At 42.7% G+C, this 14,783-nt stretch overlaps 1 protein-coding gene across 20 annotated transcripts in view; it reads right to left on the bottom strand.

The window, feature by feature from the left end:
- mycbp2 (MYC binding protein 2) overlaps positions 1 to 13,878 on the bottom strand; it is a 105,149-nt gene extending 91,271 nt beyond the window's left edge. For all 20 annotated transcript variants that reach the window (XM_080786273.1, XM_080786284.1, XM_080786287.1 and 17 more), the window contains exons 1-2: positions 13,169 to 13,878; positions 7,302 to 7,377 (exon numbers count right to left, since the gene is read on the bottom strand). In XM_080786273.1, the coding sequence (XP_080642399.1) occupies positions 7,302 to 7,377; positions 13,169 to 13,443 (351 nt within the window). In that variant the 5' untranslated portion in view covers positions 13,444 to 13,878. The remainder of the gene's footprint in view (positions 1 to 7,301; positions 7,378 to 13,168) is intronic.
- Between the last annotated feature and the right edge of the window lie 905 nt (positions 13,879 to 14,783).

Genomic DNA, 14,783 nt, shown 5'->3' with positions numbered 1-14,783 from the left:
ACTCACACACAAGTGGCCACATTTTCCCATTGTTGTTTTGCAAGTTGCCTTTTTGGCATCGCAATGGCAGAGGGTGGTGATGTCATCTATTTGGAGATAGAGGTCATTCATTTTCGGCTCACACCAAATTGGGGAGGAGACATCGCCTCTCATCTACTGTATGCCTGCACTCAGCCCTGTCCCCTCCTCCTCCCCTGCCAAAGGGTAGCACTTCCAGCACAGCTATACAGCATTCAGCAAGGACCACACTGCCTGGAAAGAGCACTTAAAACCATTTAGTACTGTACAATAATGGTCCAAGTGCATATAGGAGGGGGGACTCAGAGAAAAGATTCTTGGAGAATCACTTTTCACTTATGAAGGCTGGATAGCTGAAACGTTTGTCTGTTATTCACTATCATGCAAGAATAAAAACTGAAGCCGTTCTGGGTGTGTGTGCGATCCATCACCGTTATTTCTGTTACTTGGAGAAAAGACACGGATGTGTTGCGTTGAATCTAAGTGAATAACTAAGTGGATTTTGACAGTGCATAACTTTCTTTTCTTTCTTGGACAAAAATAATATTGAAGACAGCTATAGCCTAAATAACAGTGGCTCTATTAGCAAATAAATCAATTGATTATTCTGTTTATAATATCCAATGTCAGGCTGCCCTACAAAATCATCAACTAGTCAATAAAGTGCAACTTCGACTACACATAATTCTCTACAATGATTCTTCTGACAGTTAGCCAATTTAATTTAAGCAAGCAATTTCATCCAAAGCGCTAACTTCTGACATTAACTGGATTTGAGATTTAAACAATTGTCCAAGCGCTCTCTAAGAAGACTCAAGCCAGACTTGCTGACAGTCATTCATCATGGAACTGTAGAATGTAGAAGCTGGCTAACATCATCCAGCTCTGTATTTATGTCATCCAATTACCGGTATGCTAAAAGGAAATGTGTATGCAAGGAAATGTGTATGCAAATCCTACAGTACATTAACCACTAAGTATCCAAATGACACGCCTTATCTTATGCACCGTTTCCTTTTAAATTAAAGGAGAATTCCGCAGTAGCCTTTTCTTTTTACTGAAATATGTTGATAATGTGTCGGTGAACCACCGTTAGTGGCGAAAGAAATGAATACGAATTATATAGGGTGCTGGGGATTTAAACCATTGTGGACTGAGGTGGATAAAAAAGGCTTCAAAATCCTAACATTTTTCGTTGCATGGTGACCCTTTGGTGTGGTTAGGGCTTAAGAAGGTAGGCTGGGCCAAACATTGTGTGGACTTATTTTCCACATTATCTACACCAGATGTAAAAATAAAAATAAAATCACACCCGTGTGAACCGAATGGTGCAACTCCCCTCTCTCTCTTTCCCCCTTCCCCTCTCTCTCTCTCTCTCTCTCTCTCTAATTAGCAGGCAACAGTGCAGTACTACAGCGCCCCTACTGGTACATACTGGTGCATGACCAACACATAGACGAACACATAGGTGAACACGGGAACACGGACATTGCTGTACTGTACTGCACCACTCAAAAAACACCAAATCGCCAAATCGGTATGGAGCAGATTTCTTCTATATTTTCGCTTCTTCCAGTGATCAATGTCATCAATTTGCCTATAATTTGTACTTAAAATAATAAGCTAAACGGTCCGACATTTTATGTAAATCACAATGAAATGTGCTATACAAATTAACTGAGACGTTCAGGGTTCCCACACATTTTCACCAATGAATTTCCAAAACTTTTCCAGAATATTTAACATAATTAATAATAATAACCAGGCCTATATATAACAATCATTCAGCGCAATAATGAGTCTCTCCATGTGCAAAAATCAGGCATAGAATATAGAATGGTATAATTCCATTCCGGAACGCCACCTATCCTAGGGCATATGATCGCGCTGCAGCACGTTGTGTGCTTGTACTTTTTCCAGGACTGTAAAACGCTAATAAAAAAATACATAATAGTACTTGACAACCCTCACTAGAAGAGATTATTCAATTTGAGGACTGCGTGTCCCACAGAGTGTGAGTACCGCCGCCGGTAAGTGACACCTGCCATGGCTAGTTGACAAGTCTATTACTTTTGTTTTTAGGTACACGGGACAGTAAACCATGAGGTACAGCATAGGTACAGCATTGTTAATCAAGCTCTGGTCCCAACGTGGGTGAAATAGGCTTGTGAGCTTACATAGATCAATTATTCCCACTGTATTTGAAGAAATGGAGCTAAAGCGATTAAAGTATTTTTGTAAGATTGGGTCCATATAGGCAGGGAAACACCAACTTTATCTTTTGGGTCTATTTTTTTTTTAATATATTTTTTATCCCACGATTTTGTAACCCATTTTTCACCCCTGTGTCAATCATCTAATGTGATCCTGGGCTCTACACACCCTCCACCAACCTAGTCCCCATATATGGGGGACAAGGGGAGAGCAACGGACTTGAACTCATGCTTCCTTCTTGCCTGAGTGTCCAAGTTGCTCCTTTACACCCGACAGGGGGGAGTTTCCCTGGTTGGACGTAGCGCGTGGAAGTAACACGTTATTCCAACCAGTTCCTTTCCCCTCCATCAGGCGCCCCGGCTGGCCAGGGGGAGGCAGTTTAGTGACCAGGTTTACTGCATGTTTTTTGTGAGGGTACCTACCCTAGGGGACACGGGGAGAACATGCAAACTCCACACAGAAAGGCCCTTTCACCAACCCCGCCTTTGGGTATGGGCACTGATGACGCGGAGGAGGAAACACGCCACCAGCACCCACAGCGTCCCGAGCGGGAATCGAACTCAGGACCTTCTAGCTGTGAGGCGACAGCACTACCAACTGTGCCACCGTGCACCCTCTTTTGGGTGTTGAGCTTAAATGTTTAGGGATGAGGGCTTGTCTAGAGTCCTCAGATAAACAAGGAGATCCTGCCCAAAATCGCACACATCCCCGTCTACGATAATGTTCAAGTTGTCCGTCTGTCTGTCATTCAGTCAACCTAGTCCAGGCCAGGGTTACTAAACATTTAAGCTCAAGATCCAAAAAGATAAAGTTGTTTTTTCTCCCTGGCTATGGACCCAAACCTACAAAAATACTTTAATCGCTTTAGCTCCATTTCTTCAAATAGAGTGGAAATAATTGATCTGTGTAAGCTCACAAGCCTATTTCACCCACGTTGGGACCGGAGCTCGATTAACAAGAGAGAGAGGGAGAGAGGAAGGCAGTGATTGCTAGGTTTTCAATGTATTGCATTCCGGGACTCACGGGGTGGTCCAGCGGATGGGATCCCAGAGACATTCTCGTTCTTTAGTAATTGCCGTGTTTAACTCGGGTTTCAACATATATGGTTAGAATTATGGTTACATTCATGTACGGTATATATATTCATGTGTTGATGAAAATGTATCCGGGGTGAGGGAAAAAAACAACGTGACAAATGTATTTGCAAAATAAAACTACGGCGAAAACATTATAGTAGAGTAGGCTTAAAAAAGCACCTAATTAAAAGTAGAGGGGTCCTGTGTTGAAGATATGGTGGTTGCTGTATAATGAGGAGTAATTGCAGATGCAGATATATATTATAGGCTACACAACAGCCTGTCTCTCACACACACAGCCAGCCAGCCTGGGTGTGAGCATCTCCCTCCCCTCTCTCTCCCTCCCTCTCTCTCATACATAGTACACAACACCACCACCTACGTACCAGTACCAACGAGACAAGCTTACAGCACAAATTGCGCAGTTGTCAACTTCTTACGCTTAATAATGATTTATAGTATTGTATGACAGCATGAAACGACTGACTGCCTCTCTCACCTCTCAGCTCGGCATGCCCAGACTGTCACTCACATACACACACACACACACACACACACACACACACACACACACACACACACAGCATGTCAGGGCCGCAGGCCTGACAGACAGGCATTGGATTGACGACGTGGAATTGAGTTTGATAAGTCAATTATTCCATTTCTTGGTAGAATGAAGCCTTTGCACCCTGAATCTTTCAACACCTCCCTGACTGCTAAAAGAAGCAAATCCATGAAGAGCCTGACGTCGTCGACTAACAAAAACATCGAGCCAGTGCTGATGCTGTCCATTCAGTGAAGTCTTCAAGGTTCAAGGTTCAAAATGACGCCTTTTTACCGAAAGCAGCCAAAACAACAAACCTTTACTGAAACCTGATGATGCATGTGTGCTTTTCCGAAACCGTGAACGGCAGCAGGAAGAAATTCCAACCATGGTATATTTATGGTAGCGTGGCATCAGTCTGACCATTACTAACACTATCCCAAACCCTAACCTCACCTCACAGGAAGCCACAGGTGATTTGTAACCCGCAGCACGGGTGATTTGTAACCCGCCGCGTAGGTCGGTACCCTCATTTCTAAATCAGTCAATATATACTACAGCTGGTCCGACAGGAGTGAGCCATTGATTCATGATCTCGAGTCAATAATATAGGCCACATCTAACGTCATGGCTTCATCCATGGCTTTGCCATAAATATTTCAAAGATTTAGCTCTATGCTAAGCACCGGCCGCCACCCGCTTTATATAGCAAGGTTGACAATATTCTGTCATTCGATACCACTGCGGTGTGCTTAGAAGCATTCAATTATAATGTAGCTTTAGAAACACATTTAGACAAATATCCTGTCTGCAGAGGAAAAAGACATTACTCCTTGTTAGAATTAAAGGCCGTCTCTTTGCCCTGACTCTACCCCGGCATGCTTGCCAGGGCCAAATTATCCATTGGGCCAGTGGGGCCGTGGCCCAGGGGCCCTTGGCTCTCAGGGGCCCTTCGGGTACTGGGTTTGAGGCCTTGAAAAAAGCTCCTGGGGCCATTGATTTTGTTAAATTTAGGTCAAAAATGTGATAAAAACACAACAAAAAAAAACATAAATGTCGCACGCACGAGCGCTATGGGGGCCCCAGGGGCCCTTGTGAGGGTTAATCCCTCCCTGATGCTTGCAAGCACAGGAATAGTGAAAGACGGAGACGTGGTCCTTTTAAACCACGCTGTGACACGCAGCTGTGTCCGAGTGAGAGGCGTGACAGAGCCAGAGAGTGAGCACAACCCGTCCAAACACAGCACAGCATGACTGCCCGTGTGACTGACTACACAATTGCCAGCCAGCCAACTCCACCACCCCCTCATGGGTATAGGTTAATAATAATAAAAATAATAACAATAATAATAATAATAAATGCGAGGTTAATCTATTCATTCTATTCATGAATGGAGGCCCAAAACTCACCGAAGGATTCCTGCTACACCAACTCTTTTTTTTGCCTGCCTAGCGAGGGTTTGGGGTGTAGGGGGACAGACGATTATGTGGCTGAATTGTGTCTATGACCTGCTCTTAAAACCCATTTTGGGCAGGAACCCCTTTTGATGTTAGCATTATGTTATGCTTTAGCTATTGAAAAATAGCAGATCTACAAGCTCATAGCACGCCACCGAGTGGCACGCTACGAGCTTGTAGGTCTGCTATTTTTGAAAAATCAAAGAAAGACTGGCATAGAAACATAGCTTTTTCAGAAAACTGTCAGGATGTGTAGAAGACATTTTTAGAATCTGATCTCAGGTCAGAATGGGTTAAGGCACTGGTTTTCAACCAGTGGGCCGGGGACCACCAGTGTTCCTTGAGGGGGTTCCAGTTGGTCCCCAGCTAAAGTTGGTATAACCAAATGGATCTTTTAACTCTCGAGAGCGTGAGATTAATCCAAATGGACCCGTATTATTGTTAAGCCTCTGCACTACTTGATTCACAAGAAGTCGACACAATTAGAGAATGTATGTTTGCCTAATTGGACAAAACCGTATCCAACGACAACAAAATATTCAGAGTTTTGGGTCCGAGAGGCTAAATCTAACCAAATGGTGGTTCCGTGGACTCAAATGCTGAATAAAATAATGATGGGCCTTGATGTGAAAAGGGTTGAAAACCACCGTCTTAAAGCAATCACATTAATCTCTACCCTCTGGCAGCACACTGCTCCGTGCACAAGGGGGGAAACCAAGACGAGCAACACAAAGTTAATCCGAAAACAAAATGTGCAATACGAACACAGCCAAGCAGTATTAACAGAAAGAGGCGAAAGGGAATGATCCGGTGACAGAAGAGGGGATTATGTTTGTTGACAGAGTTTGGTACTATAGGCAGCTAGTTAACACACACACTCTACATATGTAATCTACATGCATACAGACAAACACACATCTGATGCTTTGGATGGAGATGAGGGAAGGCAAGCGTTGCCATGGAGATATGGCACACATTAGGTCGCTCAGCAACAGGCCATCATCATGACCAATCCAGCACCACTCCCAACACTGCCTCTCGTCCTCTCTCTCTCTCTGTTTCTCTCTCTCTCTCCCCATCCCTTCTGTCTCTCACTTACTGGCACCTGTTCAGCCCTGCCAATTAAAACCATGTTCCTGGCAATCAACTTAAAAGATTGCGGGGGGGGGGAACCTAATGCACTAATGTTGTTATCATCAATCTGCCAAATTCTTTTGTTTGGGGAGTGAATCTCGCAAGCAAGGTCCTGATCATGCACAGCTAATAAACACAGAGCAGCATATGCAAATGTGTTTATGCACATTTTATCTTCTTGAGAGTTGGTTTTGTGTTTTATTATCATAAGGCTTAGAAATACCTCAAATGTAAAGCATGAATTACCGTATATTCTATAAAGAAACAAATAGTTACAAATAATCCAGTTATTTTATATGCAACCCTTACAAATGTGCAACTCTTTCACATACTGTATAGCTAAATGATATACCCTTCGCTAAGCCCCACGCCTAATAGTGATTGTCCAATGCTAGCACCCTTGGCTAACTTGCTAAAATGGCATATACTGTATGGCTTATGGCCTGCCACTCTTTGATCACTGTGTGATACACCAACAGTCCAACACTTTTATATAATGAAGTTAAAGTAGCTGATTGATATTAGTTAGATGCCGTTTCTCCCTCTAACATTTCCCTGTATTTAGTTGTTGGAATAGTAATGTCATATCATGCACAGCGTCAATTATCTAATGTAATAGTGGGCACTAGTACATTCCCTCTGCCAACCTGTGGAGAGCAACGGACTGACCTCATGCATGCATTTAAAAGACATGTTGATGCTCTGGCTTGGTTGAGCAGCACCGCTTCTGGCAGAGTGGTGTGGGCACAACTTAGCAGCTTAGGTCATTGAAACCAATATCAAGATGTCAAGACTCAAGAGTGACAATACACAGGAGCAGTTTAATACCGATATCAAGTTGTGAGTCCTGGATCTTACCTTTGTTCTTGCTTTGACTTTTGACTTGACCTTCTGTCGTCTTTTCAGCTTCTTCTTACTCAAGGCCTTTTTCCCCCTGAAAGTACATAATGATCAGCATAATAGCATTATTGAAGTAAGTATTTAGAATAAAATCAATGAATCCTCAATTTAAGGTCACAATAATTCCGTGTGACTTTTTAATTACTCTGATCAAACATTCTACTTTAGGAAAGCTGGGCAGTATAATATCAATATTTAATACATCGATACTAGATATATATAATCTTTTATTTTATTTATTTTATACTTTCAAAGGTTTTCAAAAACAGCTAAATCTACACGCTTAGAACACATGAGGAGTTTGTAGATATTTTTTTATTTGTAGATATATATTTGTATTTGGTAAAAAGAAATGAAGGGGAAAAAAATGTGAATCTGTCAATATTGCCTCAACCCTAACTTCAGGCTGCTAGGCATGGAAAGGAAACAATCCTGCAAGATCGTGTGACCATTATGTCTGTTGAAAGATTACATGTTGCCAGTTGCCACAACTACATTTACAACAGTGGCGGAGGACGGGAAGGTCCATCGTTCGTTCCCCAGCTCTCCTCCTTTTGGTGTCAAAGTGTCCATTGAGCAAAACACTGAACCTCTGATCCCTGATCCTCCCAGTGCAGCTAGCCCATTCAGGCCTGACGTCGAAATTTAAAAAAAAAGTTTTCTAAATCATGACAATTTCCGGAAAGATTAGAGGCACATTTTAACGATTTTTCAAAAATAGCAGACCTACAAGTTCATAGCGTGCCACTCGGTGGCGCTCTATGAGCTTGTAGATCTGCCATTTTTCAATAGCTAAATTATAACAATGTTTAAAACACCAAAAGGGGACTCTATTCTACGTCCGAGCATAGACAACATGTTAAGGCTCCGCCTGCCTCTGATTGGCCTACCGACACTGCCCCGTCTTGTCTGTCCTCCGAGATGCAAGGGTACTGTATAACTTTAATTCTTGTAGAAGAGGCAAACTAATATTGTTTGTGCGTTTGCTTTGATTGAATAAAGTGTTAAGTGTTGTGTAAAAAATAGCAGCTTGTCTAGGCTTAGGGTGTTCGATGCATATGCCCACCACAGGGCTCTGGTCAGGGAGCTTGGACAAGGATGACTTTGACGGTGTTTATTCGTTTTAGTACAGACATGCAGGGTGGTCATAAGCGAATGGTATCTGAAATAGTGACAGAAATGAAAGATGTGGGATATGGAATAAATACAGTTGGGTATTAACAATAGAGGCCCTGGTGTACTGTAGGTAACAGGCTAGTAATGTAACTTTAGCACACTGAACCACATACTAAAGGAATTACAGACATATGCAAGTCATGTTTCAAAGTTAGCTTAAATGGAGCCTCATGAGCTAAGGGAATCAGAAAGCTAGTGTTGGCAACATAGAATGGTAATTAGCTTAACAAAAAACGATCTTTGGGGGCAGTATATGTAGCAGGGAATCAGGAAGCTAATATTAGCAACTAAAATTAGCATGGTAATAACATACAAAAACGATCTTTGGACAGTATATGTATATATACTCATCTTTGCAAATACATTTATATTGTAACCTACTTCTTCAAGAACACATTCTGTAGCTTCTGTTTGTCTGTATGCATGTAAGATGCTCAGTATAAACAACTTGGGGTCCTGAACAACTGAGGGTGCCCTGGAGAATTACGAGGTGCCTGAAAAGCCTGCACACAAAGGGCAAAATAAAGATAACTATAGGGAATTTTGTACATGTTGATTATCGTGTATTAATCTAGTTATAGTAAACTAATACTATTATACAAAAAATATATAAAGATCAAGGTATTAATCTAATTATAGTAAACCTAATACTGTTAAAGGATCAAGGGAAAAGACACCTTTTTACAGTACAATAATGTTTCATTATCATCATCGGTCCCAACTCCCTCACCAATTCCACCCAAGATCTTTCATTAAACATTGACAGGTCCACTGTTACACGCTCCACCCGCATCCGCAACCCTGGCATCATTTTTGACCCCACCCTTTCATTCCTCCCCCATGTTAACCAAGTCACCAAAACCGCCTTCTTCCACCTCAAGAACATCGCCCGTCTCCGACCCACTCCGTCATTCTCCGCAGCTGAAACACTCATCCATGCCTTTCGTCACATCCCGCCTTGATTACTGCAACAGTATCCTCTACGGCACCACCTCCAAAGTCCTCAATAAACTGCAATATGTCCAGAACTCAGCTGCCTGTCTGCTCACCAGTACCCGTTCCAGAGACCACATTACACCAGTCCTCCGTGACCTTCACTGGCTACCGGTTAAACAAAGAAATCCACTTCAAAACACTCCTGACCACCTACAAAGCACTAAATAACCTGGCTCCCCCATACCATACCCATGTCCCCTCTCGCTCCCTCAGGTCTGGTGATGCAAAGTTGCAAACCTCCTCGACGTCCCCAAAACCAAACTCCGTACGTGGGGTGACAGAGCTTTCGCCTTTGCTGCCCCAACCCTGTGGAAACCCTCCAAACTTTCAAAACCACCCTCAAGACCCACCTCTTCAATATTGCCTTCCCTAGCTTTTCACAGTCTTTTAATGTTCTTTAGCTTTTAGTGTTTTTTTCCTTTTTTTCTAATAGTTGTTTTTATTTTGTCGTTACCTCTGTAAAGCCCCCCTCAGAAAAGCGCTATATAAGTTTGAGATATTATTATTATTATTTCAAGTTTACACATGTATACAAATAAACAAGCCAACGGCATAAAATAATATTAGTTTGCCTAAAATAAAGGTTACTGTCGCGCGTGCCAAGCTGTCATTCTCTTGTATTATATCGTACTTGTATTATTTATTTATTTCACGCCACAAGAGTAACCTCGCAGAAGACTATCCAGCATGTATCTTCCACCTCGGAGGAAACTCTGGTAATGCCAATCAGAGGCAGGCGGGGCGTTACCAAGTCTTTGCTCGGATGTAGCGTGTCCCTCCATGTTGTCGCCATTCCATAGAGAACATTGAAACTTCTCATGAAGCAAATTCACAAGAAGGGTGTTTTGGCGAATTCTCTAGTTTAGTTAAATAACCGGGGTTACGTTCGTAACCTTAAATTATTTTAAATTAAACTGCGCATTAGCAACTCGCTTAAGGGAGACATAAATACACTCCCTTCTAGTCTAGACCCAGAGTGAAGAGGATCCAGACCCATCGCTTGTAAGGTATATTGAGGACCTATATGAACAACCAAAGGGGTCGTCATTTCTCAAAACACGAGAGCCTGACAGTCATTTACATGCTCAGGGCTACTAGAGTACCAAGACGGTCCAAAGACCTGCTTCCGTACCCCACTCTTTTTTTCTTACTCCTAGGCCTGACAGTTTATCAAAGTCCTGTAGACTATAACTGCCACACACACACCTTCCAGCCTACGGCGGGAGGGAGAGAGAGAAAACCTTAGATCCACACACCACATGTGGCGAGACCCGGTCTCCCCTGTGGTTCTCAATAGGCCTAAGGAACCACGGTTCTCATGCGCCACTGGTGCTGCCGTCACATCCAGACTGTCCGAGTTGGCAAAAGTTGACATGGACCACCAACGTGAGGCGGTACACACATGCTGGACCCCTTTACAAAGGGCCCAGGATGTCGAAATACCCCGAGTAGAGTGCCACTTCACCTTAACCCAAATAGATCTGAGGCAGATATTTTTTTAAAGGGTTCTGTTTCCATGTCAACCTTTTTAATGTCAAGGACCCCCAGAATTATCTGTATTTGGCTGCGGACCCCCATCTGAAAATATGTAGTTCCAGGGACCCCCCAGAAGCAAAGAGGAGTTGAAAACATCGCTCTGAAAGAATATATATTCAAAGATGTGCGCCCTGATACCTATAGGGGAGGTGTCAGGTGCCCATGTGGTCAAACCCAACCAATGGCATTGCTTTGAGTGTATGATGTAATGCTTCTGAGATCATGCCAGAGGGCACAATCTCCCTTATTAAGAGAGTTGCAGAAGCTCAGTTTCATTTAAAATAACATAAATTAGTATTATGATAAACTGAATTGCCTTTCTCAAGCTTTTGACAATGAATGTTTCATGTATACTAGACATCTATTACGATCTACTATACTCATTATAGATTTTCAATCCGAGCACTGCAAAGGATAGCCTAGCCACTCTGGAAGCTTTTTAGGAATTAATCACCATCAGTCTAACAGTCTTAATGATTTACACACCATGTGATGATACAAACTAATAAGTATTCCACTTTCATGAACATACAAACTATTTGAAATCCTACAGAACACTGCCTTGAGAAATGGTAGCCATTCGAAGATCAATCAATGCCATTCTGAGTTAAACTTTCTCACCAACATCCCAGCTAACGGTTGTCGGTTGGACACCCCTAATCCCAGCCAAATGTATTCACAAGCAAAGTCTCCACCAACAGTTGCCTAACTTATTTCAGTTGTGTCTCTTTGGGCAAGCTGCTTCAGTTCAGCCTGCTTGTGTAATGTGTGTAATGCAGGTATCTTATTTAGAAATAATACCAGCAACACTCTAAACAGTGTTGAAAACAATCTCTAAATCATATTCACAAATGTAGGACTATTAGTAGCCCTGAAACATGACTGTCCTAATGTGAACCATGGCTAGACTAATTAGTTTAAGCTGCATTGCATTTAACCACAATAATTATTTCATAATTCTTGCTGAAATGTGTTTCATGAAACTGGCTACAGTATGCGGTGCTGCAGTGGTAATGGTATATACACTGTGGCACATGGGAGGATGAGAAAAACACAGTCCTCTGAGGGCGGGTTCTGCAATGATCAACCTTCTCATTCCACAACCTGACTTGCTGGATGACGTCAGTCTAATACCCGCTTGAGCCAGAAAAGCAGAGTTCACCCATTTCCCAACACAGTCCTGTCCAAAAAGTATGCATAATTTCATGCTTAGAGCAGTAGGGTGTGTGTGTGGGTGGGTGCAGGGGCCGGGGGGGCACACGAGGGTAATAAGGTTGTGTACGTGCCACTGTGCGTTTTTAGACGACCCATCACCCAAGGCAGAAAAATCAAGCAATTTGCCGTTGAGCTGATGCTCTTGGTACTGTCTGTAGAGATAGAATGACGCGGTTGGGCCCACCTAGACAGCGGGGCTGCTGCTGTCCCCTAGTAAATACACGGTTATAGCAAATGCATTTGTTGACAACATCAACAATAGCCTTTATAAAATGCACAGCAAACGAAAAGTAATATTTGGGTCCGAGATTGATTGTTTATTCTTTCAGTAAACGGCAACACCCCCCCCTCCCCTCCCCAAAAAAAGAAAAAAAAAAGAATAGCGCAAGACAAATCATAGGGCTGCTGTCATCATGACAGCTAGCCACCAGTTAGCTTTGCTTTGGAGAGGCACTCTTTACTTCGTCACGTGATATTTTTGCGCTACAAAAATGCTATTTTCTAGTGCAGAAAGTGTCGACACCACTTGCGTCGACACTCTTTTCCAGTAGAAATAACGTCATTTGTGTGGATCGACCCTTATCTAAAAGGGTTTCTCGATGAGACCTCGTTTTTTTTCTTCCGCCATGGTCCGAGTGGGCGGAGTTCTCGTTTTCAGTGCTTCTGTCAATGCAACGAAATGCGAAATTCAGCGCACCCGGGCTACAGAAGTGAACAAACCATTCAAGCCCGAGAGTCAAGGCTAGTTTAGCTTCCCTAGCTAGTTGAGACAAGCTAGGGAAGTCAACATTCCAGCTGAAATGCTGTGGTATTGTAACGGGTCTTTAGCTAACGCCATGTCAAACCATTCCAAGCTATATTTGACACAATCTTCTCAACGAGAAGTGGCCAGTCCAACTCACCTTCCTTGATTGATCCCTTGTTCTTTGTCACTGATAGCTGTGGTATAAATCCTTCTGTATCGTTCTGCCAAAGCTCGCCCTGAGAGTAGAAGCTGGTACCGACTCCGACAATCGGACTGGGCTCCGGGTGTCGGACACGAACCCAGTCCCGAACCCATGTTGGGGAAATCGGCTCCAGCTCCAGAACCGACCCTGACACCCAGCCCCATCGACGGGGATGAGGAGGGTGGCAGGATCCCACCACCGGCGGCCGCTGCCGCAGCAGCACACATCATCGTTTTGGAGAACAATGCATATATATCACATCAAAGATACGACTACTAAACGTTAGATAATAACAAGGCAACAATCATAACCCATTTGTCACTGGAAAACCCCACAAGTCACGCCATGGGTCTGTTGAAAAAATGCAGAAATTGATTGATTAGCATCCAGTAGGTCCAATAATTATCGGCGTAAATTGTAGCCACTGTGGTGCAACTGTACTAGATGGGCTTCCGATCCCGATCCGAGCGTCAACACGGTCCTTATCTCCGGGCGAGGTTACGTCCTCAAGCCATAATGAAATTCCCATTTGCATCAACAACCGTTTTAATCTCAAAATCGCGCCTGGTCGTCTTTAGTTTTAATTTGTTCCTTGAATATTTCTTGACCCCGGAGAGGCAGCACCCTCAGTCGGGCTGCCATCTTAGCTTCATCATCACTCCCCTGCCTGCCTGGCTCAGGCTTGTTTCGCTGTAAGCATGCTGGGATATTTCCATGTGGCTAAACCAAGTACCAAAGGCGTATTCGCCACTTAATTGCAAAATTAAAAACATTTCGTATAATGGTACATTTTCGACATGGTAGGCCTATATTACCTAACCTACCTATTATCATTTTGACATCTCATGCATATTTCTAGGCTGAATATCAATTTCCTCACAATAAAGGTTCCATAGTTCCATAATCTTTTTTTTTTTAAAATAATAATCATAATAATAATGAAACTGACAGCTCATATCATGATGGACAGAAGAGGATGCGTTTCTTACAACAGACCAAGGTCAGTATAGGCCTCACAATTTAATACTTTTAAAAGGAAAAGCACAATGCAGACCCCTGGAGCAGCTGACTACATACAATTCATGTTTTAATCTTCTGTGCAATAGGCCTACTCTGCAATTAATTGATTAAATGGTTGCCATTGCCAATTGATAAATTATGTGAGTGTGGGTTGTATTATCTCTTTAGGTCTTGAGCCAAGATATGATCTATTCATGAATGACTATAGCCATGCACAACCACATTTTTAACCTCTTTGTTATAGTGATCATGATTCATGTCTCATTGTTTTCACTGTGGCTTGACATAGAAGATGTCAATTGCCACGTACACAAGGCCAACTTGGCCAATGAAACATTATTTCCTTTGTTTTGCACTTCAACCATAGACTGTATAAAATAGACTTCAACATAAAGAAAGGGGAGTCATACTGGTGCATAATTTATAATATGTTGTAGCCTACAGTCACTGTAACATAACATGATGATACTGAACTCTGACAAGAGATGGCACATGTGGGTGTGAGCTGTGAGGTACTGTAGGGAATCATAATTATAACTTGTTATAAATT

The sequence above is a fragment of the Protomyctophum bolini genome, assembly GCF_963924005.1.
Source record: "Protomyctophum bolini genome assembly, chromosome: 16".
Classification (NCBI taxonomy): domain Eukaryota; kingdom Metazoa; phylum Chordata; class Actinopteri; order Myctophiformes; family Myctophidae; genus Protomyctophum; species Protomyctophum bolini.
The sequence above is the reverse complement of the archived record's forward strand: the minus strand, read 5'-3'. Positions and strand labels throughout refer to the sequence as shown.